This window comes from Lutra lutra, chromosome 6, assembly GCF_902655055.1.
Source record: "Lutra lutra chromosome 6, mLutLut1.2, whole genome shotgun sequence".
In the NCBI taxonomy this organism is placed as follows: Eukaryota; Metazoa; Chordata; class Mammalia; order Carnivora; family Mustelidae; genus Lutra; species Lutra lutra.
In genome coordinates, this window is record NC_062283.1 from 56041229 (window position 1) to 56057769 (window position 16541).

The 16541-nt window shown below is 37.0% G+C and overlaps 1 protein-coding gene across 1 annotated transcript; it reads left to right on the forward strand.

Annotated features, from left to right (window-relative positions):
* The first annotated feature begins 346 nt into the window (after nt 1-346).
* On the forward strand, nt 347-4099 carry LOC125101962 (beta-defensin 110-like). The gene is made up of 2 exons (XM_047732603.1): nt 347-363; nt 3934-4099. Exon 2 carries the CDS (start codon nt 3938-3940, stop codon nt 4097-4099), a length of 162 nt encoding a protein of 53 aa, XP_047588559.1. The 5' UTR covers nt 347-363; nt 3934-3937.
* Nucleotides 4100-16541: the final 12442 nt, after the last annotated feature.

Consider the following 16541-nt stretch of genomic DNA (forward strand, 5'->3'; position numbering starts at 1 on the left):
TTCTCTAGCTTACTTTATTGTAAGAATACAGTATATAGGGGCACCCAGGTGACTCAGTCAGTTAAGCCTCTGCCTTCGGCTCAGGTCAGGATCCCAGAATCCCGGGAGAAAGCCCAGCATCAGGCTGCCTGTTCTTCTGGGAAAACCTGCCTCTCCCTCTCCCTCTGCCTGCCACTCTTACTGCTGTGTGGTCTCTCTCTGTCAAATAAATAAATAAAATCTTAAAAAAGAAAGATACAGTATATAACACAGACAGCATACATAATATATGTTAATTGACTTTATATTATCCATGAACCTTCCAGTCAGCAGTGGCTACATAAAGTTTTAGGGGAGTCAGAAGTTACATGTGTATTTTCAACTGTGTGGGAAGGTGGAGGGGCCATCAATGCCTCTAAGCCCCGCATTGTTCAAGGGTAACTGTACTTAGCTCTAAAGAGCTGAAACTTTCCCATTTTTCTCTCCTTTGGTCCAGAATTGAAATTTCCACAACACTGTGTGTCTTCCTCCATTTTAGTTTTCTATGAGTCAAGATTAGCAGCAACTCTGATGAAACAGACACTATCAGGCATTGGGTATTTCTGTTGTAGTTAATAGCTCAATACACACTTGAATCAGTTAAAAGCATTCTGTTGAAATGAGGTCTATCACCATCAAATTCCAGCATGGGACTAGCAGCAGATGATATCACACACCCAAACCCTCTCCATTTCAGGATTTACTTTACCTCAATGTCCTTGGGCAAGAACAAAATCTAACTCCAAATAGTAATTTATTTATGCAGAAAACATTTGACTAATGGCTTGCCTCTTCCCAGGCATGATGTTATGAGTTTGGGACATGAAAATAAAAAATTACAGCTCCTGTCTTAAGGAACTGATATTTACTGATTACAAATTGAATTTTAAGTAACTATCTAATTTGATAGAGTTGAAAAATGAGTAAGACATGGGATCCGTCCCCAAGAAGAGCAATGTCAATTCATAACACTGACAATATGTCAGGCACTGCATCTCACAACCCCTCTCTCATTTAGTTACTGATTCAATAATATTCCTTGAGAACCAACTATGTGTAGCCATAATGTAATAAGATTGGGACACATTAATAAACAAAACAGACAATATTTCCTATCTTTGCGGAGCTCATATTCTAGAGGTGGAGAAAAATACAGGCAGTAAACATAATAAACAAGCAAATTATAAAGTAGCTTAGGAAAAAAAATCTCATGAAATCAGACTAATTATACCTTGAATGTATCCAGAATCCTACCATTCCTCATTGTTTTTATTGTTAGCACCATGAACTGAGCTACCATAATGTGTTACTTATATTACATTAATATCTCCTAACCTAAGAAAGTATCTCAGAGAGGAGGTTGGAATATGATAAGTTAGAGTTAAGGGACTAAAAAATGAAATTTTAAATAGGATTTTTCAGGAGGCCCTTATTGAGAAGGTAACACTTGAGCAAAAAATTGACAGAGGTCAAAAAGCATCATGGGAGCTCACTTGAGATTTGTGGGGAATGCCTGTGATGGGTGCTGGAGAAGAGTGAGTGGGGAGGAGAGTCCTGAGTGAGCTGGTCAGAAAGGAAATGTGTTGGCAGATCACCCAGAGTTTTTTGGGAACGAGAAGGGATCTTGCCCTCTGTTCTGAGAGAAATCCTGTGGGCTTTTAGCCATAGGAATATTTGAATTTCATTAAAAAATAATAATAATAAAAATGAAATCCTCTCTGAGATACTTTCATGAGTTAGGAGATATTAATGTAATATAAGTAACACATTATGGTAGCTCAGTCCCTGATGCTAACAATAAAAACAATGAGGAATGGTAGGATTCTGGATATATTCAAGGTATAATTAGTCGGATTTCATGAGATTTTTTTCCTTTAAGCTACTTTCTAATCTGCTTTATTCTATTCTTCACCAAATTTCTTGAAAAACAGCTTAGACTCCTAGTCTCCACTCTGTTCACCAATACATTCACCCCCTCATCAATTAACAAAATCTTCATGCTAATGTGATCAGTGTTTTCTTTTTTTTTTATTTTAAAGATTTTATTTATTTATTTATTTGACAGAAGAGATCACAAGTAGGCAGAGAGGCAGCCAGAGAGAGAGGAAGGGAAGCAGGCTCCCCGCTGAGCAGAGAGCCTGATGCGGGGCTCAATCCCAGAACCCTGGGATCATGACCTGAGCTGAAGGCAGAGGCTTTAACCCACTAAGCCACCCAGGTGCCCAAATCAGTGTTTTCTTAAAAGCAAACCCAAAGTCCTATTTTTATTCTTCATCCTGTGGACTTCTGCACACTGCTAGAGTTTATCACTGTTTTGATGTAGGGCTTGATCCCAGGACCCTGGGATCATGACCTGAGCTGAAGGCAGAGGCTTTAACCCACTGAGCCACCCAGGCGCCCCTCTACTTTTCATTACATCAAATATGGCTCTGAAATAACTTTAGATTTCACCAAAATTTACTGGTGAGCAGGGATTCTGTCATGGTGAGGCACCTTTCCATTCCAAAAGGACATACATATATCCACATGGCAAAACCCTCCTGACAATCTCATTTTATGTTTAACTTCCTCTTATTTTCTACTAACTTTATTAAGAACCATAAAGTTAGTCCATTTGAGTCTTCTCTACATTTGAAGTTTTTGACTAGTTCTCAACCAAATGGTTAGAGAATACTATGCACTCAAACATCTGCCACATGGAAATGAAACATCATTCTGAATTTCATTTAGGTTCTGGGCAGACAATTAGGTTCTATGAGTTAAAACTATGTAATTTTAATCTAAATTCAATTCAATTTATTCTCTAAATTTTAATGAAATTATTTTGCTTTATTTTTCCTGATGTACAAAATTTAATATTCAAAATATATTTGTGATAGCTATGCTTATTATATTCTATCATGCAGATAGAGGAAATGACTAACCCAAGAGAAGTAAATACTAAGGTAAAATTTGGGGTGGGGGGAATAAGCCTGATTTCCAAGTCTCTTTTCTAAAGGCATTAGTTGCAGTACAACTGAATCATTAAAATAAATAAAATTCTAAGTAACAAAAATATTTGCTTCCATTAATGTATGAACCCAAATCTATGAATTTGCAATCTCAGGACATCCTTCTTTGCATTGTCTTAGATGACTCACCAGAAGACTAACATGGGGATCCTCTTTTTATTAAACACTTAATATACAACAAAACTGTGTTTCCTGAGCATATTTTATGTGTTTTTTTCCTTAATAAATTACTCTATCAGTAAGTATTACGTGCTTACTGTATTACAATTATCATGATATATGGGGTAGGAAATAACAGGGAATCAGAAGAAACCATTACTATCATAAAAGGCTTATATTTTGATGGCAAGAATAAAAGGATCATAAAACCATTTAAGAAAAATACATCTATTAAGTACTAAATTATGTTATTCATTCATTATTACTGTAGACTGGTGAAAAGGACATATGCGTTTGCTCTAATATAATAAAAGAAAATTTCAATTAGGAGTAAGATCCGGAATGGAGAAGAAAGCATTCAACAAATAATACTGTGAAGAGGCAATCAGACTAAGTTTAAAACATTGAAAAAGCATGAAAATAAAAATCATAGGTCTTTAAAGAACTGCAAATGTCATTTTAATGAAAGCATGGGAGAGCAAATGTGGTCCTAATAAAGAAAGAAAAAAAAGATAGGAAGGCAAGAGCCTTCAGAAGCCAGCTAAAGCTTAGTACCGAGTGAACTGTAAGATAAGGACATACACATCTATGCAAGGAAAATGTTTGTAGCTTGGTCACTTTCTGTACCAGCTGCTACCACAATTTAGTGCCATGAAACTGCTTCGCCAATCCCCTCACACATGATCTTATAACTAAACAGATTTTCTTCTCCCCTAAGTAAGAAGACTCCCAAGTGAAAAATTAGACTGATGACTTATATGTCTTCTTTGACTACAGCCAGAAGTGACATGGAGCCCAAATATAGATTTCAGAGATGTGAAAGAGTGAAAGGAAGATGTAAAACATTTTGTGATGATGATGAATATGATTACGGATCCTGCATTAAATGGAGAAATCAGTGTTGCATATAAACTCTGAAAAATGGAAGTACAATTGAGCATTGAAGTCTGGAACAGAGACACACCTTATTGACTCAAGGGTTGGCAGAAAGAAAACAATGTTTAATAAAAAATATTCATTTCTATATCCTCAGTACCACTGTTTATGTAAATAAAAATAATTCGGTTTCTCTTCTGTCTATTCATTGCCTACTTTCTTTGTATTTCAGATGGATAAACATATTCATTAAACAAGACATCAGACTCTAATTGTGCTTATAATGTCATTATGGTCATGTTGCCATCCAGCCATTGATGGTAATCATCTGAGTTGCTCTGGTTCATCTCTAAATATATGTGTGGCACTTTACTGCCAGTTTTACTATGAGAATCATGGTTATCTTCATACTTGCTTTTTTCCACATTGAAATATCTCCAAATAGAGTTATAATTCTTTCTTAAAAGAAAATGCATGTTTTCTCTCTTCCAAATGTGAAGCCTTCCAATCTTGGCTCACCTACTGATTTTTTTTTTTTTTTTTTTTTTTTTGGTATGCATTTAACCAATTCCTGTAGGATGACAGTTTGAGAGGACACGGTTTAATAGTTCTCTCAGTAGGGCCATGAAATACTCTTATTGGCACTGCAAAAGGATAAATTGTAAGGTGTTAGAGAGAGAGAGAGAGAGCCCCTTTTACCCATGCAATCATTTATTCAAATGAAATTCCATAAGTAAGTTAAGTAATGGCTGTTCTTGTTACAGCAATTTAGGACTCTGTTCAGCTGGCTCAGTCGGTGGTTCCCAAAGAATGTGTCCTATTGAGGGAATCTTTCATTTTGTTGGAGAAGGAATTGGGATGCCACGAACAGTGTAGAGTCTTATGGTGGGAAGCTCAGTTTAAGCTGATGAGTGAACCTGACCAACTACTCAGAACACCAATCTCCGAGGTCCACCACGAGATCTAACAGGATTAGCTTTGTCTAAGAGAGTGATGTGAGAGAGGTTTAGATGTTCGAGAATTTCAGTTTTCAAAAGCAGCTCCCACAACCGTGCCCGTGGCTAACTCGGGAATTGTCACCGTGAGCCTAGGAAAGATGAAGGCACACGCATGGTAGCAAAAATGAGGACTCCCCTGGCCACCGCAAAGACTATATTATTTACACTAGAGACCGGCTTTTGCATTTCCAAAAATTGTGCTCCAAAAATTGTGGGGGCCAGGGATGAGATGGTAGCATTTAGTTTAACAAAGGTGGTTGTTGTTACATTACACCTATGTGCTTAAAACTGTTCACACTACTCTACCTAACATATTTAAGTTCTATTGTGTACATATATTGGTACACATCAAAACATAATATGACTTCATTTCATCGAGACACAATGTTTCTGGACTGATATGTCAAGAAAAATGCATTGTCTTTGTGAAAGTGCAGTATTCTCTCTGACTCTTCATTCTTTGAAGATGCCGCTAACAAAGGATTGAACTTTTCTCATACTTAGCAAGCCCCAGGAGGTAAGAATTCTCTGTTCCTTCATTTTAACAACACATGATATGAGAAGGAATGTCTTTTAATCCTTTTCTACTAAGAAATTTTCTACTGTGAGAATTTTTTTTTCTTTTTTCTTTTTTTAAAAAATAGCATTCTCTTCTATATGGTCGGAATTCCATGAACTAATACAGACATGTTTATATAGAAATTTACACTTCCAAATTTTGAAAGTAATTACTTCATGTCTTGAATAATAATATTCTAGGTGTCAAAGGACCATTAGATTAATCCGATTACTACCACTTAGCAACAGTCAGCTATATTCTAATCTTGCTGGACACTGTAGCTAGTTGGAAAAAATTTTGAATATAATTTTTAACACCATATACTTATCCATGGTGATAGCTTACAGCTAGAAAAAGATCAATTTGCCTGCTCTTTTTCTTTATTATTGCTTTATTGCCAGTGGACTAATTCCTACCAAGAGGAATACCAGTTTAGTATACTCTTTTGCATACTTCAGGGATATCATGTCCACTAATGACTTCTCTGAGTATTATTTGTTCTACCTTTCTAATGGTAAGTGAAACAGATTCTGTGAATATTGAATGTATTAGACCTCATAGAACTACTGCTTAGAAAGATTTCTTCATCTAGCGGCTATGTCTCCAAATTCGCCATGTTACCATATATGCATTAAGTACTGTACATAAATACATCTTTTAAGTAATTTTTTACTTGAATTTTTTACTGCAGTTCATGACCTGTACTTTTTAATATGTGCCCCAATATACCACCACCTTGAAAAATCTCTGTATATATTCAATTAATAACTGTTAAATGAGTGTTTCCAGAGCTGTATGGATTTTCCTTCTGTCAGCTGATCTTGAATTTTCTTTTGAACCAGTAACAATAGGTAACTGATTCAACTTCCTTACATTTGATGATGAAGTTCTATCTTTTAGTTTCTATTTATAGGTTACAAATTTGTTGTAAAGAATCCTTAAGAAAGTTTTTTTTTTTTTTTTTTTATCACTGTGGATCTCAACTTCCCTAACCTGTCATGTAGAGGGTTTTATTCTTCAAGCATCCTCGTATATGTAATTACCTATTTATCACTTTGTGATTTTCTTTTTACTGTTACTGTATTGCAGAGGTTAGCAAACTACAGCCTATGGGCCAGACCAAGCCCTCCTCCTTGTATGGCCTTTAAGTAAAGGCTAGCATTTGCAGATGACATTTTAATTAATTTGATGGTAGGAACTACTAACTTCCAACATCAGTTAAGAAAAATGTTATCCCATCTTTCTTATTAGTAAATCTGTATCCCCCCCCCAAAATATTATGTGCAATCATTCTTACTATCTACTGAATTTTTGTCAGTTCAAATTTATGGAAAATTGTTTTTTATCTTCTATTTAAGTTCCTACAAAATATCCTTGATTTCGTATCATGGCCAGCAAAGCCTCAAATATTTGCCCTTTACAGAATACGTTTGCTGGTCCCCATAAGAAAAGAATGAGTAACATTTCCAGGTGCAAAATGTGGTCTGTGCAGCATCTCTTTAAGCATTACCTGAGAATGTGCTAGACATGCTAATTCTTAGGGGACTGAATCAGACACTCTGAAGATGGGGCTCAGTCATATGTGTTTAACCTGCCCTCAACTTGATTATAATGCACAGAAAATTTGCTAACCATTGCCTAGAAATGTTCTTTACTATTGAATTTTGAAGCAAAATCATGATCCTTTAATGTTTTAGTTAACTTGGATCAAACTTTTCAAGACCCCTTGACATTGCTGATAAAATATTGTTTAGTAGGAGAAGCAAGATGCCAAGTAAAATATCTTTCTTTAGAGAGGATAATGGGCAAAAGGAAAACACAGAGAGAAATTTTAGATAAGGAAATTAGAATTCCATCTCCCATATTTATAGTTTGTCAATAGGTATTGTGTGACCTAAACTAAGTAAAAGTAAAATCAATCAGTATATGCCATTTTATTCTACTTTCTCCACTTTCTCTACTTTTTTCTACATTGATGTAGCTATACTTTGGGCACAGAATGTGATATAGTTGTGTGGAAACAGCAGTGCTGTTTTTCTTGCTGCTTCAAAGGATGACATAATGGTCAACCAAAGGAATGTGATCAAGATAGCTTTCCCCTCAGCTTTGACTTAACTTCAGATGGATTTCTTCCTGAGGAGAGACCCCTGACCTCACTTTTTTTATTGAATTCACTTTAGAAAACTTGCAATTGTAAATTCTTTCTCTATTCCTTTGAAAAATATGTAAATCTTCTCCCAGACTCTCTCTCAGTATTACCAGAAATGTCTTTCTCAAAGACCTGAGAACCATCCCTTTGAAATATACATTTCAAAGGACATACACTTCTGTATCTCAGTCTCTGTGAGAGGCTAAAAGCCTAACTTCAATGGGTGCTAGTTATCAAATGCAGATGGCCTAATCACAGAGGAAAGCACTGGCAAACTCTAAGATAACTTGCTGTGCTCTGGGTAGCTCAGTGATCAAACTCCTCCCAGCTTGTCATCACACCAGACCCTAAGAACCTTCCTGCATTCTGTTTCATTGAAATTGAGTTCATTTTCTCTCCTCTATTGCAATAGTCTTCAATAAAGTCTTCCTTGGCTGTTTAACTTTGTCTAGGGCAACTTTTACTTTATCAAATAAAATAACAAAAATTTGAATTCTGGCTTTGAAGGATTTGCTTAGGAAATATCCTTCCCAATATAGATAGAAGACATTATTATTAAGAGAAATTCCTTTTTTTTTTTTTTTTTGGTAGAATGCTATATGTACCATAGGAGTTACACATATAGATGTTGTGAGAGGACAGGGGAGATTATGATAACTTTTCTTAGAGTGGTCAGGGAAGACTTCAGAGAGGAGGTGGTATTTGCAGGCAAGGAGCACCTCATGTGTTTCAATTATCAGGAATCCCTAGAATCTGGCACAGAGATTGACCAAGGGTAGACGCTTGATACATTTTCATAGACAGTGAATTGATAGCTGGATGCACACATAAATAACAAAGATCCAAAGACCCCATCTCAAGGAGTACTCATATTGAAGAGCATACCATGGAAAAGAGGAAGACAGGGAGTTTTCAAATAGAACCAAAATAAAGTTAGAATTAGGAAAGGCATTTTCAGGAGGAGGGGTCATATATAATGCCAAATAATACAGGCTATCTTGGAAGGTGTGGCGTTTTGGATAAAGTAAGCATATAATTATACAAATCATTTTAAAACTCCGTTTACAAAAAAAAAAAAAAAACAGTTTACAAAAGGATTAAAATTCAATATGAGAGCATAAATGCTAACATTAAGAAAGAAAACTTATGGTTTGGAAAATCCTCTCATTTCTTTGCTTGTCTTTGCCAGGCTAGTTGTCATCTATCACTGACACATGTCTTCAAAATGTCTCCTGAAGAACATTAGAAGTCCAGGTTCTTTTGGTCATTCTTTTTTTTTTTTTTTTTTTAAATTATTTTTAATTTTTTTATTTTTTCAGCATACCAGTATTCATTATTTTTGCACCACACCCAGTGCTCCATGCAATCCGTGCCCTCTACAATACCCACCACCTGGTGCCCCCAACCTCCCACCCCTCACCCCTTCAAAATTCTCAGATCGTTTTTCAGAGTCCATAGTCTCTCATGGTTCACCTCCCCTTCCAATTTCTTTTGGTCATTCTGCATTTTCTTAAGTGCTTTATGTTATATTGATGATGCCATTGAGCTTCTTTTGCTTTTTAAGCTTCCACTGATCATTATGTTATTGGATTTTAGGTATTTATATTTTTAAGTTAAATTTCTCAGTGGTAGTAACTTCTCTATGTCTAGACTGGAAATTTAAGTTTTCATGTGTTTTTAAAAATTTTGAACATCTTGGGGGGCACCTGGGTGGCTCAGTGGGTTAAGTCTCTGCCTTCAGCTCAGGTCATGATCTCGGGGCCCTGGGATCGAGTCCCACATCAGGCTCTCTGCTTTGCAGGGAGCCTGCTTCCTCCTCTCTCTCTCTCTCTGCTTAAAAAAAAATTGTTTTTAACATCTTTATTGAAGTATAATTAACATCAATTAAGTGTCTATGTTTAAATGTTCTTATAACTGTTAAGGCACATGAGTATCATTTCTTTCTCTTTCCTTCATATGTAAAATAAGGAGAATGATTCCTTTTTACCAAAAATAGACACCAATTTATTTACTTGTTACATTTGTAACAAATTCTCTAGTGCTGTGTCCATGCTGTACTTCCATCTTTGGGGGAATTTCTTCCATCAGTCTCATCTCAGGATTTAATCAGGAGTCAACATTTTCTTATAAATCTTGCTTTTTAACCATGGTAATATTGAAAGTTCAACCTCTGATCATGGTGGCCCAATCAGTCTTTACCTGGGATTTTTAACACCTTCTTCTCTATTCACACTTCTGTAATAAAATGAGTTTGGTGCTTCTACTAACAAAATAACTCTCCCCATTCCCCAACTCTGATAGGCTAGAAGACCAATGTGAAGCCAATATGGACAGAAATAGATATGAGAATTACTGGGGAAGATTACTGTGACTGAATCCCTTACTGTCTTTCCTAATGCAAGTCCCACATTTGGCTTTCCTCTTTTATTTGGTTCAGCTGGTTTTGTATGAAATCCACTAAAGTCTACATTGATATATTAATACTTAAGTTACTTTGAGTTGGATGTCTGTGACTTTCAAACAAAACCTATACCTCACAGATTTCATTTGAAGGGTGTTGGAGAAACATAATAAAGGTATGTAATAACTGAAAATACTTTTGAGATATTACTATTATTTTCCCAATAACTTGAAAAAATCTTTTTAGATTTCTCTGAGTTTTAGTTTTCTCATTTTTATTTATTTATTTATTTATTTCTAAAGATTTTATTTATTTATTTGACAGAGAGAGACAGAGCACAAGCAGGCAGAACAGAAGGCAGAGGGAGATGGAGAAGCAGGCTCTCTGCTGAGTAGGGAGCCCGATATAAGGTATGACCTTGGGCTGTCAAGCTGGGGCTGTTTTCATGCAGGTTGCTTTCATAGAGATCCTCAAGATCAACCATCACTTTGCACAGTTTCACCAGGGTTCTCTTTGAACTTCTGCTTTACCGTGAAGTCTATTTTTTCAGTGCCATAATGTATATGATGAGATTTAGGATACTCACTGGCAATTTGGCCTAAACTATTTAATACAAGATGCCAATTTTATATCAATAGTAAGAAATTATATTCTTGGGTTTATTGATCATTTGTGTTTTGGCTTGACAGATGCATATTTTCCCTGCAGGCAATTTACATGGGAAGCCAAGTTATAAAGAAATTTCCTTATGAGCAAAGAATAAGAACAGTTGGAATTAGAAGAGGGGTTTTAATGTTAAGGGGCATCAGTATGAAAGCCTAAGGTTTTCATATTCCAAATAAGTTTACTACTACCAGGTAGAAAAAATAGTCATTTCACTATGTACATCTTCTTAGGATGCTACTTTCCCTAGAAAAGTTAACTGACAGGTATAATCAGTTTTTGTCTCATGGGTTCTCGTTCATATACACTTTCACCCTAACATTTACATGTTCTGATTGACTCCATCCTGCTTTAGATATGTTGCTATAGAGAGAGAGTAGGCAAAGTAGCTGGAATATAGGTCTTCATGTCACACTGCCTGGAGTCAGATGATCTAGGAGCTAGCTGAATATTATTCTTGCTAGTTGTGTAACATTGAGCATGTTACTTAGCTTGGCTACATTTTGGTTTTCTTATATATAAAATGGTGGTGGCGACAAGTTGCTTTCCAATTCCCAGTGCCAGAATCACTCAATAAATGTAAATAGCAATCACTCATAAATGTAAACAGTAATACTAATGTTAAATCAGATTTTAATCATCTAATTTCTTATTGGAATAATTTTTGTTTCTTTACTGCAGCTGCATATCTTTTATTTGACTCAAGATGCATGATTTTTATATTTTATATATATATATGAGATCACTATATAGTAATCTATATAGTTCATATAATTTATGTATCAGTTTATGTAGTCTATATATGAGTCATTTGGAATCAGTGTTGAACATAGGCATTGAAGGTTTATGTCAAATCAGGTTGGGGATGATGTGATACTACCTGAGCACTAAGGGTGTAAAGGAGTTAGTTGTGAGACATAGGATAATGAGACAGATGAACCTGCAGATTAAGAAGCTGGGAAAAAGAAGCCATTGAGATGTGTTACAAATCTACCATTCTCTCTGCCTCTTCTCAAAACCAGCTTTTGCTGAATTTATACCTGGTATTTTTTTTTTATCCTTAAAATATATGCTTCTTTGGGGTAACTTGGTGGCTCAGTTGGTTAAGCATCTGACTTTTGATTTCTGTCCAGTTGTGACCTCAGGGTTGTGGGATCAGGACCTATGTTGGGCTCAGTGCTTAGTGAGGAGTCTGCTTGAGAGTCTCCTCTCTCTCTGCCCCACCCCCGCTACTCACACACTCACTCTGTCTAAAATAAATAAATAAATCTTTGAAAAAATATATATATTCTTCAGTTTTTCTTGAGCTATTTTGAGAGATTTACTCTTTCTTGAAAATAATAATTTAGACCAGAGTGGAGAAGAACTTGATGACTTTTCTCTATATGTGTATGTGTACGTATATGTGTGTTTCTTGGCAAACAGCCTACACATATCAGTTGTTGCATCCAGCTGCCATCAACCGTGATGAGATCAGTCAACAGTGGGCATCATACATTCAAGAGCTGAAAGACACCAGTTCAAAGCCCAAGTCCCATAATCTTTCAAAGACTGAATGCAAATTATTAAAATCAGACATTTGGTTTTATTAACAAACAGACTCACAGAAGAATATTAATTATTATTGCTTTGACTTCTGGTTCACATTAGGTGATAAGAAAATTCCAAATTTAGACTCCCTTTTCTTATCTTGTTCAGAAGTGTTTCATGTAAATGTTCTGGCTTTTAAATAGATTTCCTTTCCACATTCGTGTTTGAGACTTCATATCATTGGGCAAAATTATACTTCAAAAAATTAAAAAAAAAAATAAAAACAAAACAAAGAACACACAGAGACTTCTGGTTCTGATAATGTGGCAGACAGAGAGAGAATTCAGAACCCTTACTGAATAGTTAGAAGATTTAGACAAAGTGCAATTTTAAAATTGTCAATTACCCAATTGGGCTCATCAGAATGAATTCACTTTATATACAAGACAAAAGAGAAAACAAAAACCTAGAGTGATAAAGGCCAGAGGTGAGAGGGCCCCGATGTAGGGTAGAGGTGGAAAAAGTTCAACCAACCCAGCAAATGTCTTGGTGGTTTTTTTTTTTTAATTAATTAATATTTTTTTATTCCTAAAAGACAGAGAGACATGAGAAACAGAGAAAAAGAGAGAGAGAGAGACAGAGGCAAACAGGCTTTTCAGAGAGCAGGGAGCCCAATGCAGGACTCAATCCCAGGACCACAAGATCAAAACCTGAGCAGAAGGTAGATACCCAACCGACTGAACCAACCAGGCACCCAGACCTTGGTGTTCTACAACTAGGTTATGAGAGATATGATCCATGTTCTATACAAGGCAGGGAATTGGAAAAACACTGTTTATGATAGTGACATGAAACATTATAGTTGTCACACTGGGAATGTGTAGGAAATTCACACTGGGGAATTTGTGGACCTTGAAAAATGAGGTATGACACTGGCCAGGAAAGAAGAGCCTCGACTTCAGCTGGAGCAGCAAGGGTAGCAGTAGAAGAGGTGGGGAGAGGTGACCCCCAATCTGAGAAGATGACATGTGCAAAATCACTGAAACATCAATGAGTATCAAAGCCATGAACAGACCGAAGAGTTGTAAGTAAACTCACAGGGTGGTGAAAATTGGTTAGCCACTTCAAAGGAGAACAGATTGACCATCAAGCAGAGAACAGAAGCCACAGAAGGGCCCTGTGGAGGGCAGAGAGAGGAGACCTGTGGGCTGAGACCTGTAGTACAAAGTCTGTGACTCAGACAAGTTGTCCATGAATCGCCCACATAGTATTGATTTCCACAGATAACTATGTTAGCTGGGAAGATAGTTTAGAAAACCAAGGGTAATAAAGTTTTCTCAATGAAAACTAGAGATTCAGAGATCAAACACTCAAAACCACTACCCCATAGACTGCCTGGGAATCATTACCTAGCTTAACATCCTTGAAAACCACTAAGATTTGCATGACGCATGAAGGATTGCTTTAGTTTTTTTTGAGGCATGTTGGGGAAGTTTTTCAGCTGTTGTGTTGCTCAATAAGGCACAGATTCAATAATCTTCTAAGGTTCAGTAAACTAAACTAGGAGCTACACAGGTGAACTACGAATATGGATATGTCTTTCCTCCCAAACTCTAGAGCTTCATAGATATAATCTCATTGTTTCTTGCTTTAAGAAACTGCACCTGCCATGAGAATTTTTTTTCTAATGTTTTCCTTCTTTTTGGCACACATCCCTGCAAGTAAGAGTAACATACTTACTGGGATTTTTCTGTGAAGCCTTCTTGAAGGGTATTCTTGAAGTTAACCCAGGTTACTGTGTGTGAACCAAGTAAATACAGTAATAGAGCTGATAAAGAATCCAGGATTAATTCAGCAGAACAGGGCTAAACTTGTGACTTAGAACATTAAGACTGGAAGCTTTTTGGAGCTAACCTGAAGATTATGGTCAAAACAGTAATCTTTGGGCACCTGGGTGGCTCAGTGGGTTAAGACTCTGCCTTCAGCTCAGGTCATGATCCCAGGGTCCTGGGATTGAGCCTGGCTCCAGGCTGCCTGCTCAGTGGGGAATCTGATTCTCCCTCTCCTTCTACTCCCCCCACTGATATTGTTCTCTAAAAATAAATCAATAAAATCTTTAAAAAAAAAGTAAAAAACAAAAAAAAACAGTAATCCTTTATCTTTTAGTATCTTAAACTCTCACCTGAGATAGAAACCTAAATTTAAATCATTGTTTTATTTTCGCTAGTAATATCTCTTCTCCATTACCTATTCTTATTAAGGGGTTTCCTTTGCATCTTATAAGGAGAAAAGTTGAAGAGATTTGTACCCTTCTCCAATCGATTTTTTTCCCCCTCCGAACTGTACTCACCCTGCCTCTCCCAGTTGGAGGACAGAGAATAACTGAAGAATTTCATTTTCCTAAAAACTGTGTAGCCAAAATTTGTGTTTATATTCCTTCCCCTTGTTTCAACTTCCACTGCAACAAAGCATACATTGATGACGGATAAAAGAGTAATTGTCATTGTACCACTGTACTGCTCTGTACTGCTCTGTGGTTATCACCATACCCTGGGATGGTGAGCTCTTTTCCCAGGAAGACGGTGTGAGAGAGGACCAGCAGCCAACCCTGCAACAGCAGGTGCGCTAGGGTCTCCATACTTCGTGGGTACAACAGACCAAGAGCATTTATACCATGAGAGAGCATGTAAGAAATGGAACATCTCTGGCCTGTCCCATACTTACTGCCATAGAACCTGCTTTTCAACAAGAATCCAGATTATTTACATGCACATTCAAGTTCAAGGAACACTATCTTAACACTTCAGAGCTTCATCCATCTACCAGTCAATTTCTAGGGTAATTCCCTCCCTCTCTTCCTCTTTTTTCTTCTACCTCTCTTTCTTTTCAACTATGTATTCTCATCTCTCAATCAAACTGCAATTTTTCCCAGGGGTCGAGGTGGGGGGTGGGTGGGTGGGCGGTGGGGAAAGCTTCCGTTTGTTTGTTTGTTTTCCCTATGTGTTAAATAGCAACATTGTTGGGGGATATCACTATCCCTTAAAATGTACACATATTATGAGATAAAAAGAAAACTTTATCTTCTAAACTCCCACACGGCTCAGTATGACATATTGTCAGATTGTACCTTGAGAAAGCACAGGGAGTCCAACCCAAGGGGACTGGAAGTGAGGAGGAGAGGACAGACTTATCAGTGATCAGTGGTTTGGCAATGGGTTAAAATGTCAGGCACAGGCTCTCCTGATCTGGGGTAAGATCTGAAAGGTAGGAGGTTAGGCTGTTCCCAGGGAAGAAAACTGAGCAAAGCTTCTTGGGGGAGGGGAATAGAGTAAAGGGCAAGGGGAACAACAGATAGGCAGCTCACAATGGATAGGCAGTGTCCCTTAGATAATGAGACTTTATCTAAACTACATCTGTGTCTCAAGGATTACTGAAGTAGTCTCCAAAATTACCTCCCACTCTGGCCCTCTTCCTGCTCCCTTCCAAACAGTTCTACTAGAGCCAAAGTGAGCTCATAAACTCTTAAATGGCTTCCATCAGACATATAATAAAATTCATCACTTCACTGTGGCCTAAAAAGCGGGATGAGACCAATCCCCTTCCACTCCTTGACCTCCTGCTTCCCATTCATGCTTCTGTTGCCCACTGAGTGTGAGCTCACTGGTCTGGGTTTTGTTCCTCACACACATCCTGCTGTCAGGAATATCTAATTTGTATATTTGCAAGGGACACCCTTTGTGGGCCACCCCTTTCTCAGGGCAGTAGAATTCACCCCTGATCACTTACTACAGCGCCTCTCTTGATGGTCTCTCTCTCCTAACACTCTTGAATTTTATGAAGATTAATTCAGTCTGAAAACTAAAGAGCAAGTACGGTTGTAACCATGTTTATCTTGCCTACTGCTTTATCCTAGAGTCTTGAGTTGTACCAATGCATAGTAAGAACTCAAGAATTTTTAGAGTTCTTAATAAGTGTCTTCTTTGTCAGGTTCATGCGTTATCTCATTTAACCCATGAAGCAATAATTTTGATATTAAGTAGAAGAGGCAGTAGAAGCCAACAGAAGCCAATAAGTTCATAGAAGTCAGTAAGTTTGATATTAAAATCACCATTTTAGGGGCACCTGGGTGGCTCAGTCATTAAGTGTCTGCCTTTGGCTCAAGTCATGATCCCAGGGT

Excerpts from the sequence above, each read along its gene's own strand:
- LOC125101962 (XM_047732603.1), top strand. The coding sequence starts at position 3,938 with ATGACTTATATGTCTTCTTTGACTACAGCCAGAAGTGACATGGAGCCC.